Source organism: Heteronotia binoei, chromosome 9 (assembly GCF_032191835.1).
Source record: "Heteronotia binoei isolate CCM8104 ecotype False Entrance Well chromosome 9, APGP_CSIRO_Hbin_v1, whole genome shotgun sequence".
NCBI lineage: Eukaryota > Metazoa > Chordata > Lepidosauria > Squamata > Gekkonidae > Heteronotia > Heteronotia binoei.
In genome coordinates, this window is record NC_083231.1 from 28,389,356 (window position 1) to 28,403,313 (window position 13,958).

Here is a 13,958-nt window from a genome sequence, read left to right on the forward strand (position 1 = left end):
AGGGAGGGAAGGAAGGGGAGCAGGAGGAAGGGGAGAAAACCAGATTTGGCTTATACCCTGCCCTTCATGCAGCCTCAAAGCAAGTTAAAATCCCCTTTCCCTTCCCCTCCCCACAACAGACACACTGTGAGGTGGAGGGGGACTGAGAGATGGAGCCTTAGGAGAGTGGAGTTTGGGGAAGAGGGACTTCAGTGGGGTTTAAGCTATAGACAGGGCTTATGGCCTAGGCAGGCCTACCTACCCCGCCGCCCTCCTCTGCGGCTCTGCCCCCCTCTGCGGTGCTGCCCCACAGTGCCGTGCCCCACCACCCACACAGCATGGGAGGAGAGACAGAGGTGGGGAAAGTGGCAGGCGAGCGAGAAAGGCAGTAAGCGAGCAGGGAAGGCCTCTGCGAGTCACACGGGCCCAGGGTCAGCGCCCTACGCAAATGCCTAATTTGCCTTGTGGAAGCGCTGGCTCTGGCCATAAAGATCACCTTCCAAAGCAGCCATTTTCTCCAGGTGAACTGATATCTGTCATCTGAAGATCTCCAGCTATCACCTGGGGGCCGTCAACTCTACTGGGCAATAAGTGCTTCAGAAAAACCTAGAAGGCATCGTCCTGTGTCTTTAGGAGCTCCCAGCCAGAGAAGCAGCTGCTTCCACTGGCTTGTAACCTCCCAGCATTTTGTGATTGGCCCCAGAATTCCACGGCAGCTACTCTGTGGTTGACTCAACCCCACACAACACCCCCTTTGTGGTGGGACTCACGCCATGTTCTCAAAAGTACTATGACCTCCAGAAGGATTGATGAAATGAGGACCTGTGGATAGGAAGTAGTTTTCATTGAATTCACCAAAACTTCCATCTGAATGAATGTGTGTGGGTTGTGCTACACATTATTAGGACCATATGTTGGACCTAATTAGAACTAAAAATAGATTTGCTCCTGAAGAATACTCTGTATGTAGTCTGTGTGCCTGAGTCCTCCTGAAACAGCAAGTCTGATGGGTATAATGCGGGTTCATTCTTGAATGTAAAGATTAACAGATCATAGATGGAAGTTCTGCTAGTCACTTTTGATGGTATATTTATATAATGTATTTCCAAAATGGTTACCTGCACCATAAATAGCTTGTAGTAATTTTCCATACAGACATTAACTATGTCTTTTCTATATTTCTTTTTCTAATTCAGTTCATCATCACAATGGGTCCTTCTCAAAGGACTTTGCTGTTCCTGGGGTATCTCCTGACAGGTAATATTTCCACTTTAAAAATATGTTGGCCAGGCTTGGAATTCTATAGCATGTAACCTCAGAACGGTCAATCCAAAGTGGTCAAAATCCAATTATGTGCATGCTTGCTTAGGAATTAGTTCAGTGGGACTTATTTCTAAGGAAGTATATCTAGGATTACATCCTTAGCGTCATTCATTTCAGCATACATTTAAAATGCAATGACTTTCAGCTTGAAAAGACCAATAGAAACAGATTGTGTATTTAATATAATTATGTAAGGATCTATTTATTCCGGCTCTCAGAGGCCTCTTCAAGATAGCAGCTCACCAGGAATGTTCTCAGCAGGGCTTTTTTTGAGCAGGAACGCACAGGCTGGGTGTCAGGGGTGTGTGTCCTAATATGCAAATGAGTTCTTGCTGGGCTTTTCCTACAAAAAAGCCCTGGTTCCCAGTAACTTGAATGACCACTATGCCCCTGATCAGCAGGCTGAATTTAGATCCCCAAACCAGCCCCAGTGCAAGACCTCCAGAAATAGCTGGAGTGCCATAATCTTTGTTGGCCGGGGTTGGAGGTACCAAGAAACAGAGGGAGCAAACAGCACATGCCTGGCTTACCTGTGACTTTTTATGTATGAGAAGAACATGGGTCACCTATGCCCCGTATAGGAAGAGTTCTGCTTCAGGCGGGACATACTCCCACATACACATTCCTACCATTTGGTGTGATTTCACTAGTCACATGTTATTTATCATTTTTTCAAATCAAAGACATAATATGACTGAATGCTACATGAAAAGCCCTCATTTAATGAGTCAGACATATCTGGCAGGGGGTTATCTTGCTGTACACTGCATTGGTCAGGCCACACCTGAAGAATTGCAGTTCTGGAGGCCTCACTTTAAAAAGGATATGGACAGAATGGAGCAGATACAGAGGAGAGCAACGAAGATTATTAGGGGCCTGGAGACCAAGCCCTATGAGGAAGGACTGAGGGATATGGGGATGTTCAGTCTGGAGAAGAGAAGGCTGAAGGGGGGGGGCATGATTGCTTTCTTTAAGTATTTGAAGGGCTGTCAGAGGAGGGCAGGGAGTTGTTCCTGTTGGCGGCAGAGGACAGGACTCACAATAATGGTTTAAATTGAGAGCAGGAAGGTACTGGTTGGATATTAGGGGGGTGGGAATTTACATTAAGAGTTGCTCAGCAGAGGAATCAGCTACTGAGGGAAGTGGTGAGCTCCCCCTCACTGGCAGTCTTTAAGTAGCAGCTGGACAAACATTTATCTTGGGGTGGTCTAGGCTGATCCTGCACTGAGTAGGGGGTTGGACTAGATAACCTGTATGGCCCCTTCCAATTGTGTGATTCTATTATTCTATTCTGTGATTCTACTTTAAACTATATGTCATGGTTTATAACTAGGTTTACCACCTCTGGTACCGGATTTCTCCTACTGTGGCGTGAGCATGTGACATTCAACATGAAAAATATATATTCCATGCTCCACCTACCACAAAACTATAGCCTCAACACTAAATACTAGCTTCTGTTTAAAATTAGCTGAATATCAGCTTTCCCCCCTCACAAATTATGAGGTAACAAGTTTCATTTTCCTCTTCACAGGGCTGTGGCTAGCTTCTTGTCAGTCTTTGCTTCCCACTATTTTCCCAAACAAAGATGAAATGGTTGTGCAGCTGAATTCCCCCTTCACCCTGAAGTGCTCTGGAGACAGCGAACTGAGTTGGCAGCATCCAATATCTGAGGGAAACGACACAATAGAAATAAGAAGTGAAGAGAACAACAGCGGCCTATTTGTGACTTTGCTTGATGTGGCAAAAGCTTCAGCCACTCACACTGGATTATATGTTTGTTACTACAATCATTCTCAAGAGGAGGATGTGGAGGTGGAGGGAAAGGAGATCTACGTCTATGTGCCAGGTGAGTTCCTTGAGGAGGCTTATGTGTTTGTTTAGAAAATGTGTATACTCTCTCTCCAGAGACCGACTCAAGGCAGCTCATAGTGGAAATGATAAAGCAAAACAAGCCATTAAAACAAGCCAGGACATAAAAACAGCAAAAAAACTGTGCAGCCTCAGGGCTTTTTTTGAGCAGGAATGCACAGGAACACAGTTCCGGCTGCCTTGGCAACAGGGGGTGTGGCCTAATATGCAAATGAGTTCATGCTGGTTTTTCCTACAAAAAAGCCCTGTGGAAATGATGGTGCCACCAGGGGTGTGGCCTAATATGCAAATGAGTTCCCGCTGGGTTAATATGATAGCTATTATAAACAATAAAAACAGCTTTGTAAAATCCTTTAGTTAAAAGCCATAGGGTTGCCAGGTCTTAACTGGCTGCTGGCCGGGGAGTTCTTTCATGTGTGCTATGTGCATGCAGCATGCAGGGATATAAATCACAAATAAATAAATGTTGACATCACCCAGAAGTGACATGCTGCGCACATCAGGTGATGATAGAGCTCTTTGGGGGTGGGGCTCCCTCCGCTGGCCATCTCTGGAATCAGGGGAACCCCCACCAGGGGTGGGGAATGGGAACCCTAAAAAGACAGACTGACCAATTGTAACAGTACAATTTGAATAGAAACCAATCATAGTGTGTAACTGTATTCTTTTGTTGTTCATTAAAATGTCAGAGTCTAATTAATCCCAAATTTGGTTCCTCCCACATGGTTAATCCATATCAAACTTGAAATGAGACAGGTGAGGGGTTGCCCAGCACAGGACCAGAAGATGCAGTGGCATAAATGAGAAAGGAATTTGGAATGAAAAGGGAAAGAGTCCCTAGGTGAAATGGGTCTCTGCTGGGTTTATGACTGAATCATCTGGGAACTGCATTGCAAAGTAGTTTTCAAGGGTGTTGGTTGTTGTACTGCAAACACCTTATGGTATTTATGGCAGAAAGCTGTAAGATGCTCTTGAGGTTCAAACAAAGGAGTTTAGATTGATGTTCTCTTGGAGGCAGATGACTACTTCATCTTGAACACACATAACGGGGCTATCTTCCTTGAGGCAGAGACATTGCTTTTAAAATCGAACTAGATGCATTCTGCATACCTCTGGCAACCAGTCTAAGCTGCAGAGTCTTATGAGCAAAAATTCTACTTTGTGAGCTACTGGCATTAAAGTTGTGAGCCACTGGCATTAAAGTTGTGAGCTACTGCATAAATTATTGTGCTCTGGGGTCATCCTTCCTGAGTTAAGACAAAAATGTGTGAGCTGGAGGCTAAAAACCTGTGAGCTAGCTCACGCTCACTCAGCTTAGAGGGAACACTGCTGGCACCTGAAGGCCAAAGGATCTTGGGATGCAAATGACACAGGTCTCAATTTGGAGAGGGGGCATCACACAACATGCCACTCTGTGCAAATTCTGTATGTACCGTAAAAATGCCTATCAGTGCCCTTTATCTGCACACTGTAGGGCAAATCAGAACAACCAGATAGTTCCCCTCACTGAGGCTGGTCAGTGGAGAGACTTGCCAGAAGAAAGAAGGCGGCCCAGGCAAGGCTGCCAGGGATGTAGCAACATTCACTTCTGGCACACATGGGAAGTGGCATCATCACACTGGAGACATCTAGGTGTTGCTCTGGTATTTGGGCAAAAACTCTATGGTGGATGACATTTTTAGCGTTGATTTTTTGCATGAATACCAGAGTGTCACTGCAATGTCACAGCATGATGACAGTATTTCCTTTGCTTGCCAGTAGTGATATCTCTTCCTCACCTGGGCCTTCTTCTCTGTCCTTGTAAGTCCCCACATGCCCCACCTCCTGGCAACCCTACAACTAGATCAGATCACATGGGCAAGTGGCCTTACAGGGACATTTGTATGATATTAAAGATTCCCCCCTCCCTGCCATGGACCAATGAACATTGCCAAGTTGTAGATTTTTGTTCTTTATTATTCTAATGAAAATGTCTTTTCTAATCATGAACCATTTTTAAAATTTAAAAGTAAGCCATCATTTTTCTATGCAAGAATAATGGAGGCACAGTTGGAAGACATTTCCTTTATTAAAAGCAGAATGTTTTTAAAAGCCCATATGGTGAAGCAATTCCAAAGTGAAGGGAGGGGAGACCTATGGGAACCATCAATTGGAAAGTGAATGCACTGAATTATAGGGTGCAGGTTGTATGTGGCTTTGAATGACTTTTGCAAAATCTTTGTATGTACACTGCAAAGTAGGGTTTGGGGGGGGGGTTGGCCAGAGGTTTGACTTTCATATCTATTAAATCTGATGAAAGACATTCTGGTGTGCAAAAATACTTTTTTCACATACTAAATACTACCATAACTGGGCATTTAAACATAAGACTGTTCTACTATAAAAGTCTAGAAATTTGTGGGGTGTGATTTCTTCCAATTTATACTAAATGATGTTCCATAATTTGAGCCACATATTAGCTGAGATTTTTTTTTAAAAAAAACCCCTCTTTTGTGATAAAAGGAAACAAAAACAAATTTCTATGGCAAGGGAACCCAGTTTTCTATTTTGGGGTGAGCATTTGTGTGTGTGCATGCTGGAAGTCATGGTTGACTTCAGGCGACCCTTAGTGGGGCTTGGACAATTCAGAGAGGTGGCTCTATTGCTGCCTCTGCATCCCAGCCCTGGTATTCTCTGGAGGTCTCCCATCCAAGTACTTGCCAGGGTTGGCCCTGCTTCGCTTCTGAGATCTGATGAGATTGGGCTTTCTGGGCTATCTAGGTCATGGTGGGGACACAATTTTTTAAACAAGAAAAATGAGAAAGCCAGTTTGGTGTAGTGGTTAGAGCATCTGGGTTGACCCAGATTGGAATCCCCACTCTGCCACAGAAACCCACTGGGTGACCTTGGGGCAGTTTACTTTCTCTCAGCCTAACAGCCCACACAAAGTCATGGTAAGGATAAAACAGAGAAGAGAATGAGATAAGCCGCTTTGGGTCCACATCAGGGGAAAAACCAAAGTACACATGAAGTAAATAAAGCAAGCTGGCAAAATTCAGGTTAAGGTAAGCAAATCACTTATTCTGCACAACTAATTTGGCAAAAGTTGGTCATTTGCCTAATCTGTTCTGTTCCTGCTAAACACTGGGAAGGTGAAGTCACTGCATGGCGCACTATGGCCACTGGAAATATTATTCAGCAACTCCTCTGACTTTTGACTCATTTTCTACATGTTTTCAAATATTCTACATGTTCTATGCATTTTCTTTCAAAAAGCAAGTAATGCCTCAAAAGCATGGCTGGCCACTGATAGGATGCTGGACTAGACTGCTCATTGGTCTGAACTAGACAAGAAGTTTTTACAGGGTATATGTCTTGTAGGATCTCTTCATGACTTGCAGGATCAGAACGATTTGCCCAAGCGGCAACCATTTTACAAAATCAGAGAATGTTATACATGTTGGTCACCATAAGGGCTAGATACTTGCTTTATTAAAAACTGAAAACTGGGATGTTTCAGAGTCTGAGTTTTAGAGCCCTTTAGTTATTTACTGTCATGCTCTCTGGTTGAGACTCAAGGCAGATTGCATCGTGTAGTGTAATGTGAACACTTAATGTAGGGTTGCCAGCCTCCAGGTGGTGGCTGGGGATCTCCTAGGATTACAACTGATCTCCAGACAACACAGGCCAATTCCCCTGGAGAAAATGGACACCTTGGAAGGTGAACTCTATGGCATTATGACCCACTGAAGTCCCTCCCCTCACCAAACCGCATCCTCCTCAGCCTATACCCCTAAAATCGCAGGGGTGGCCAAACTGTGGCTCAGGAGCCACAGGTGGCTCTTTCATACATATTGTGTGGCTCTTAAAACCCCCACTGTCCAGCCAGCTGACTTGGAGAAGGCATTTTTCTCTTTAAATCACTACTCCAAGTTAAGCCAGCTGGTGGCTTGGAGAATGCATTAAAATTAGTTGCTTTTTTCTACCTCTCCCTCCCCATCTATTTCCTTCCTTCCAACTTGAGGCTCTCAAACATCTGTCATTTATTCTATGTGGCTCTTATGTTAAGCAAGTTTGGCCACCCCTGCTCCAGGTATTCCCCAACCCAAACCAGCAACCCTAGATTAATGCACCTCTAGAAAAGCAGCATTCAGGCGGCTCTGCAATTGGATTCAGCTGTTGCTGGGTTCACACAGTGTTGGGAGAATTACAAACACGCATGCATATATCTGTTGTGGGAGTGGCCCCATCCAAACAGAGCCTCAAAGCAATACACTTCTGTGGCAAAAGTGACCGGATGATACTGTGCACCTTCAAGCTGGCATCAGCATGGAGGAAAAGGATAATGGCCATTCTCCAGACCATTACACATACATGCACGTATACAAAACAGCTGAGTGGGCTGGTTCTGTACTAGCTGTTTAGTCTGGAATTGCCACATTTCATTGTCGCCAAGTTGCTACATTCCGGTATTTTCAGTGTCTGTAAAGACCGAATTTGAGGCAATCTGCCCCCCCCCCCCCAAATGCAATTACAGCATCAGCCTGTTCCTTGGGGAGAGTCAAAGTGCTGTTGAGGCCTCCCAGGGCTTCTGTCCCTTTAAAATCCTTCTCCCTCCTCTAATTAGTTACTTGCTGGTTTCTGCCAGATGGCCCTTGGGAATAATTATCAGGGTGTGCTAGATCATCAGCAATAATTATCAGTATGCAGCAAGCCCAGGTCATTGATTTTATGATTATTTGGGATGAAATCCAAAATAAAAATTGCCTATTTATAAAATCCTGGAGAGGAGATATGCATGGCTATGTTGGAGGGAAATTTCTTGCAGTCCTTGCCCGTGATCCTTTGTGTTATGTATTGATGATAATGATGATGATGAAGATATTGGATTTACTGTATATCCCACCCTCCACTCCAAATCTCAGAGCAGCTCACAATCTCCTTTACCTTCCTCCCCCACAACAGACACCCTGTGAGGTGGGTGGGGCTGAGAGGGCTCTCCCAGAAGCTGCCCTCTTAAGGACAACCTCTGCCAGAGCTATGGCTGACCCAAGGCCATTCCAGCAGGTGCAAGTGGAGGAGTGGGGAATTAAACCCAGTTCTCCCAGATAAGAGTCCGCACACTTAACCACTACACCAAACTGGCTCTCATGGATGTGCTACCAGACTGGAACACTCATGGATGTGCTACCAGAAACTTTGCTGAGCTTGAGGCTCCAGAACAATAGCCACCTGGACTCTGGGAGGTGGTCAATCAGGAGCCAATGGGCCAGTACTTGTACCTATAATGAAGAGCTGACGGGATTAGGGTGGGGTCTTTTGCATGCATATATGCAGGGCCGTTGGCCTTGGGTGCTGAGTCTTGTTGCTGGTTTCACTTAATAAAGCAGAGCTGTTTCATTGTCATGCATCTTGAACCCAGTATTTAATACCTTATGAGCCTCCTGTTTGTTTGGTGTAGTGGTTAAGTGTGCGGACTCTTATCTGGGAGAACCAGGTTTGATTCCCCACTCCTCCACTTACAGCTGCTGAAATGGCCTTGGGTTACCCATAGCTATCGCAGAAGTTGTCCTTGAAACGGCAGCTGCTGTGAGAGCCCTCTCAGCCCCACCCACCTCACAGGGTGTCTGTTGTGGGGGGAGAAGATAAAGGAGATTGTAAACTGCTCTGAGTCTCTGATTCAAAGAGAAGGGGGGGGTATAAATCTGCAACCTTCTTGTTTGTATTTTTGTAGTTTTATGTGCATGTGTGTGTGAGTATTGGGATTGCTACAAATGGGCAGGGGGAAGTTCCCCCCTACCACACAAGATTTGAAAATTAACTATTAATTGCTTAGTGCAGGGGGAGAAAAAGCTAGCCTGACAAAAGGAGAAGCAATAAAGACAAAACGGGGTGGGGTGGGGGTGGGGATAAAGAAAATAGGACCCTTGAAAGAGATTTACTATAGTAGTATCTTGCTCTTGGGAGCAGATGGTGCCAGATTTCTAAGGGGGAATATAGCACTATAGCAACTGCTGTGTGAAACCTCATTTCGCTTCTGCTTCCACCTTTGTTTGGAGAGGGGATTTTTTTGGTAGTGTGAAAGATTCTCACCCGGAACCTCCTGTCAGGAGAAGGCAGGAGTGGGAAAGGGGAGAATCCAATCTAGTCAATTTCTAAGGCAGCCTCTCTAGTACTTACAATTCAAGGAGACAGAGATGAATGATCAGGTCTATAATTTCTATGGAGGAGATGCAATTTGGATCTCAGCCACACAATGGGAGAGGTATAACCTTCTCTTTCAACTGCTTTCAGATGGGACAGAAGCGATTTACAACAGGAATCACTGAGATGGGGAAGAGTTTAAACACTGCTGCCCCTAGCAGTGTAGGTATGGTTCTAGTTGTCATCCCCCATTAAAATTAAAATATCAGAAGATCATCAAACCTTCATTTGCTGTCATTAAATCAATAGTTCTCAGGGCTCTTTTTGTAGAAAAAAGCCTAGCAGGAACTCATTTGTGTATTAAGCCAAACCCCCTGATGTCACCATTATTTCACACAGGGCTTTTTTTGTAGGAAAAGCCCAGCAGGAGCTCATTTGTGTATTAGGCCACACCCCTGGACACCAAGCCAGCCGGAACTGCGTTCCTGGGCTTTCCTGTTCAAAAAAAGCCCTGATGGTTCTTAAAGGAACGAACAGGAACAGTTCCTGATTACACCAAATGGGGCTTACTTCTCAGTAAACATATCTGAATATCACTGCTTTGTGTGAATGAAACATGACAGAGTTATAATGGGAATATAGTGTGGAGTCTAACAGTTTCAGTTCTGTTTTCAGCTACTTGCTGAAGAGTGATCATTCATCAGTACAAAGCAAACTTTGTAGGGAATCTACAACTGGAATTAAAAGTGACTGATTTCTCAATGCCAAGGAAGCTACGCTCCAATGTAATACAAGAATAATGGAAGATGAAAAGGGATTCTTCATGTCACTTATGGAAGTAGCAAAGCTGTTGTACTCTACTGAGGACTTTAAGTTCTCTCCCAGGGTTCCCAGGTTGTCCATGATGCCCCAGCCACAATCCAAACTCCTGCTCCATGGAGCAGTGGGAGCAAAAGGGAGGGACTGCTTTGCACAATGCCATGATGTCACTTCTGAGTAGGCTGCCGGAAGTGACATCACAGCATCACATGGCATCAATTTCCATTATTTCTGCCTCCCATTGAAAAAGAGTATATTATTATTATTATTATTATTATTATTATTATTATTATTATTATTATTATTATTATTATTATTTCTTTGTAACTATTTTTCATTGTTCTGAGTTATTATTTACTGGAAGAAGATCCAAAGAGTATTGAGAATTCTGAGAAGTGCAGGGATGAGAAAAGAGTTTTTCACACAGAGCTGAGAAAACTGACACATCTCAAGTTAAAAGAGCTTTTCTTTCTTTCCATCTGCTCAGTCTATCCATAAATGAACTAATATCTTAGTTGGATCCAGTAGAACAGAAATATCTGTTCTGCTGCTTCAGCCCAACATGGCTGCCTATCTGGATCTATCTTGGTTGGATCCAGAGCACGGCTGGGGGTTGGGGGGACAGAGAAATTAATGCACTGTCAGCCTGAATGTTATATATGTCATCAATCAGACATCTTCACTTCTGAATGGTATTTTTAAAAAAATCTTGAGATTGACAGTATTTCATCCTTGTCAATCTGATTGCTTGATCCACTAGTCCAGGAATGGCCAAACTTATTTAACATAAGAGCCACATAGAATAGATGTCAGATGTTTGAGAGCTGTAAACATGAATGTCAGAAGTTTGAGAGCCACAAGGAAGGAAGGAGGAAGGAAGGAAGGAAGGAAGGAAGGAAGGAAGGAAGGAAGGAAGGAAGGAAGGAAGGAAGGAAGGAAGGAAGGAAGGAAGGAAAATAGATGGGGGAGGGAGGGGGAAAGAAAGGAACTTTAAATACATTCTCCAAGCCAGCCAATGGGATAGTAGGGGCTTTGAGAGCCATACAATACATGTAAAAGACCCACATATAGCTCCCAAGCCACCGTTTGGCCACCCCTGCACTAGTCTGTACCTCTGCCCTGTCAAAATAGGCAATAGGTTACACCCATGTGAAAGGTATCTTTTGAAAGTGTAGAAATTGGCACCCCACTTGTGTGGGTCTGCTTTATAAGCATCACCTTCTCTAGCAAGCTGCTGTTGCTGGCCTGAGAATGCGTTCCACCCCCTCTCAGTTTTCTCCCACCACCCAGCTGAGTGGGGGGTGGGGGTGGGGGTGGGGGGGAAGGGCCCTGCTTTGGTGGGACTTCTCCCACCCTCAACGGACATCTGACAATGGGTACATATCTCAAGCTTTCTCTCTCTTGTTTTTTAACAGATCCAGCCGTCCCTTTTGTTCCTGCATCCCCAGAAGATCAGATCATTTTTGTCATTGATGAAGAAGAGTCATCCATCATCCCTTGCCGCACAAGTGATCGTAATGCTCAAGTAACTCTCCTGAACAGTGAAGGAAAAATCATATATGCTTTTTATGACAACAAACAGGGCTTCATTGGAAATTTCTCTGCGGACTCCTATGTGTGCAAAACCACTGTTAAGGGAGTCGAGGTCCTCTCTAGTGAATTTATTGTCTACGCTTACAAAGGTACTCTTTTACATACTTTCTCAAAGGAAGGATTAAGTAATGAGTTTGAGTCTAATGCTCTGAAGCAGGGCTTTTTTTGTAGCAGGAACTCCTTTGCATATTAGGCCACACACCCCTGATGTAGCCAATCCTCCTGGAACTTACAGGGCTCTTAGTACAGGGCCTACTATAAGCTCCAGGAGGATTGGCTACATCAAGGGTGAGTGGCCTAATATGCAATGGAGTTCCTGCTACAAAAAAAGTCCTGCTTTGAAGAATGTAATTTTTAATGTTCTTGGTGGGGGGGGGGGTAAACATTCCAGTATACATTAGAAAAACAGGTCTTTTTTGAGCCTTTGCCTATAACCACGCGAGTGGCTTGTGTAGGGTTGCCACGTCCCTCCGCTGCTGCAGTGGGAGACTTGTTTCTCACACTCGTGAAGTGTATGCAGCGCGATGATGTCACCCAGAAGTAATGTCATTGCACTGGGAATGTTGCACCGGAGATACTCTAGGACTCACAATAAACTTGATGGTACCATAGAGTTTTTACCACAAGTCCTAGAGCATCCCCAACATGATGTCTCCAGTGCAATAATGTCGCTTCTGGGTGATGTCATCGCGCTGGGGATGCTATGTGGCGATGGGGCTCTTCAGGGGCTGGGATCCCCCCAGCGGCATACTCCCTGTTGGTGGGTTGGGGCCCTCCAGGTCAGAGAATTCCCCACCCCTGGCAGGAGCTTGGCAACCCTAGGCTTGTGCCTACTGTGAAGCAGTGAAGTCAGGTCGCCTACTGACAAGATAGAGGTCTTGAGGATTCCCTAGACGGAAAGAAAAATGTGGTTTTAAAAAGTAAATAAAGGGGGGAGTTGCTTATCAGGCCTGAGCTTGTTCCTTGAGGCCTGGAATATGGATAGCAGCTGAGTGAGTGACCATTAAAAACCTGAGGGAGACAGGAACACTGGTCTGCTTGAGCCCCAAGAGTTTATAAAATCCTGGAGTGGAGATATCCATGACTATGTTGAAGGGAAATTTCTTGCACTCCTTGCCCATGATTCCTTGTGAACCTTTTGCTTGTTGTTGTTGTTTGTATTTTGATGTGCATATGTGTGTGAATATGTGTGTGCCCCTGGAAGTCATAGCAATCTCTGGTGAGGTGACTGACTCCTACTAGGGGCCTGGAGGGTATTCAGAGAGGTGGCTGAATAAGCCTGCCTCCACCTTCTGGCTTCTGGTATTCCAAGGAGGTCTCCCATCCAAGTACTTGCCAGAGTTGGCCCTGCTTAGCTTCTGAGATATGACAAGATCAGGGTTCCCTGGGCTACCCAGGTCAGGGCAGTCTTTTGCTTCTTTATTGGGCAAACTTCATGGGTCAAGCGCTTGTCATGGAGGCAGAGAAATGGGACGATGCCCAGTGCCCACAGAAAAAGCAGGGGTTTCTCAAAATTCACTGGATCACTATGGTGTGCGCAAAAATATTTTTAATTGCTTTAAAAAAACTCCCAACAGCCTGATGAGAGATGAATAGTCTAATTTCCCTTGGGACATAGTATGGACTGTGGCCTGCTCAGTCCCTCAAAACCTGATAGTATCCTGGAAGAGGGGAGGATTTGGGTTGAGAAGAGCAAGTTTCTGAGTAATTTATCCCCCTACCTTGTGATCCCTCCTGGGCCTCCAGCTATGTGTGTTACCGTAGCATAAATCTATTCAGCCCGCATCGATCCCCAGATGCTGGTGACTCTTTTTCTCAGCAATTTCTCATTACCAGGGTTATAGCTCATATTTTACAAACTCACAGCTGTTTGCCACATGTGGAGAAGTTTAAGAGGTAGTAGAGCACAGCAGACTTTAAAAGTCAGCAAGGATCAATAAAGTAACTTTTTTTAAAAAAAAGAGAATAAATGTAGCTCTTCCCTCACAATATGGAATATCTTAATAGGACTCTTTTGGATGTAGACCATATTTTCTGAAAGGACCAGTGGTTTATTGCTACTAGGGTTGCCAAGTCCAATTCAAGAAATATCTGGGGACTTTGGGGGTAGAGCCAGGAGACTTTGGGGGTGGAACCAAGATCAAGGCTGTTACAAGAATAATTGAACTCCAAAGGGAGTTCTGGCCATCACATTTAAAGGGACAGCACACCTTTTCAATGCCTTCCTTCCATAGGAAATAATGCAGGAT

At 44.7% G+C, this 13,958-nt stretch overlaps 1 protein-coding gene across 1 annotated transcript in view; it reads left to right on the top strand.

Moving 5' to 3' along the window:
- The first annotated feature begins 1,176 nt into the window (after positions 1–1,176).
- The window catches only part of PDGFRA (platelet derived growth factor receptor alpha), a 49,368-nt gene continuing 36,586 nt past the window's right edge, over positions 1,177–13,958 (top strand). Inside the window, exons 1-3 of the mRNA XM_060246355.1 lie at positions 1,177–1,236; positions 2,837–3,151; positions 11,532–11,798. Of these exons, the coding sequence (XP_060102338.1) occupies positions 1,188–1,236; positions 2,837–3,151; positions 11,532–11,798 (631 nt within the window). The 5' untranslated portion in view covers positions 1,177–1,187. The remainder of the gene's footprint in view (positions 1,237–2,836; positions 3,152–11,531; positions 11,799–13,958) is intronic.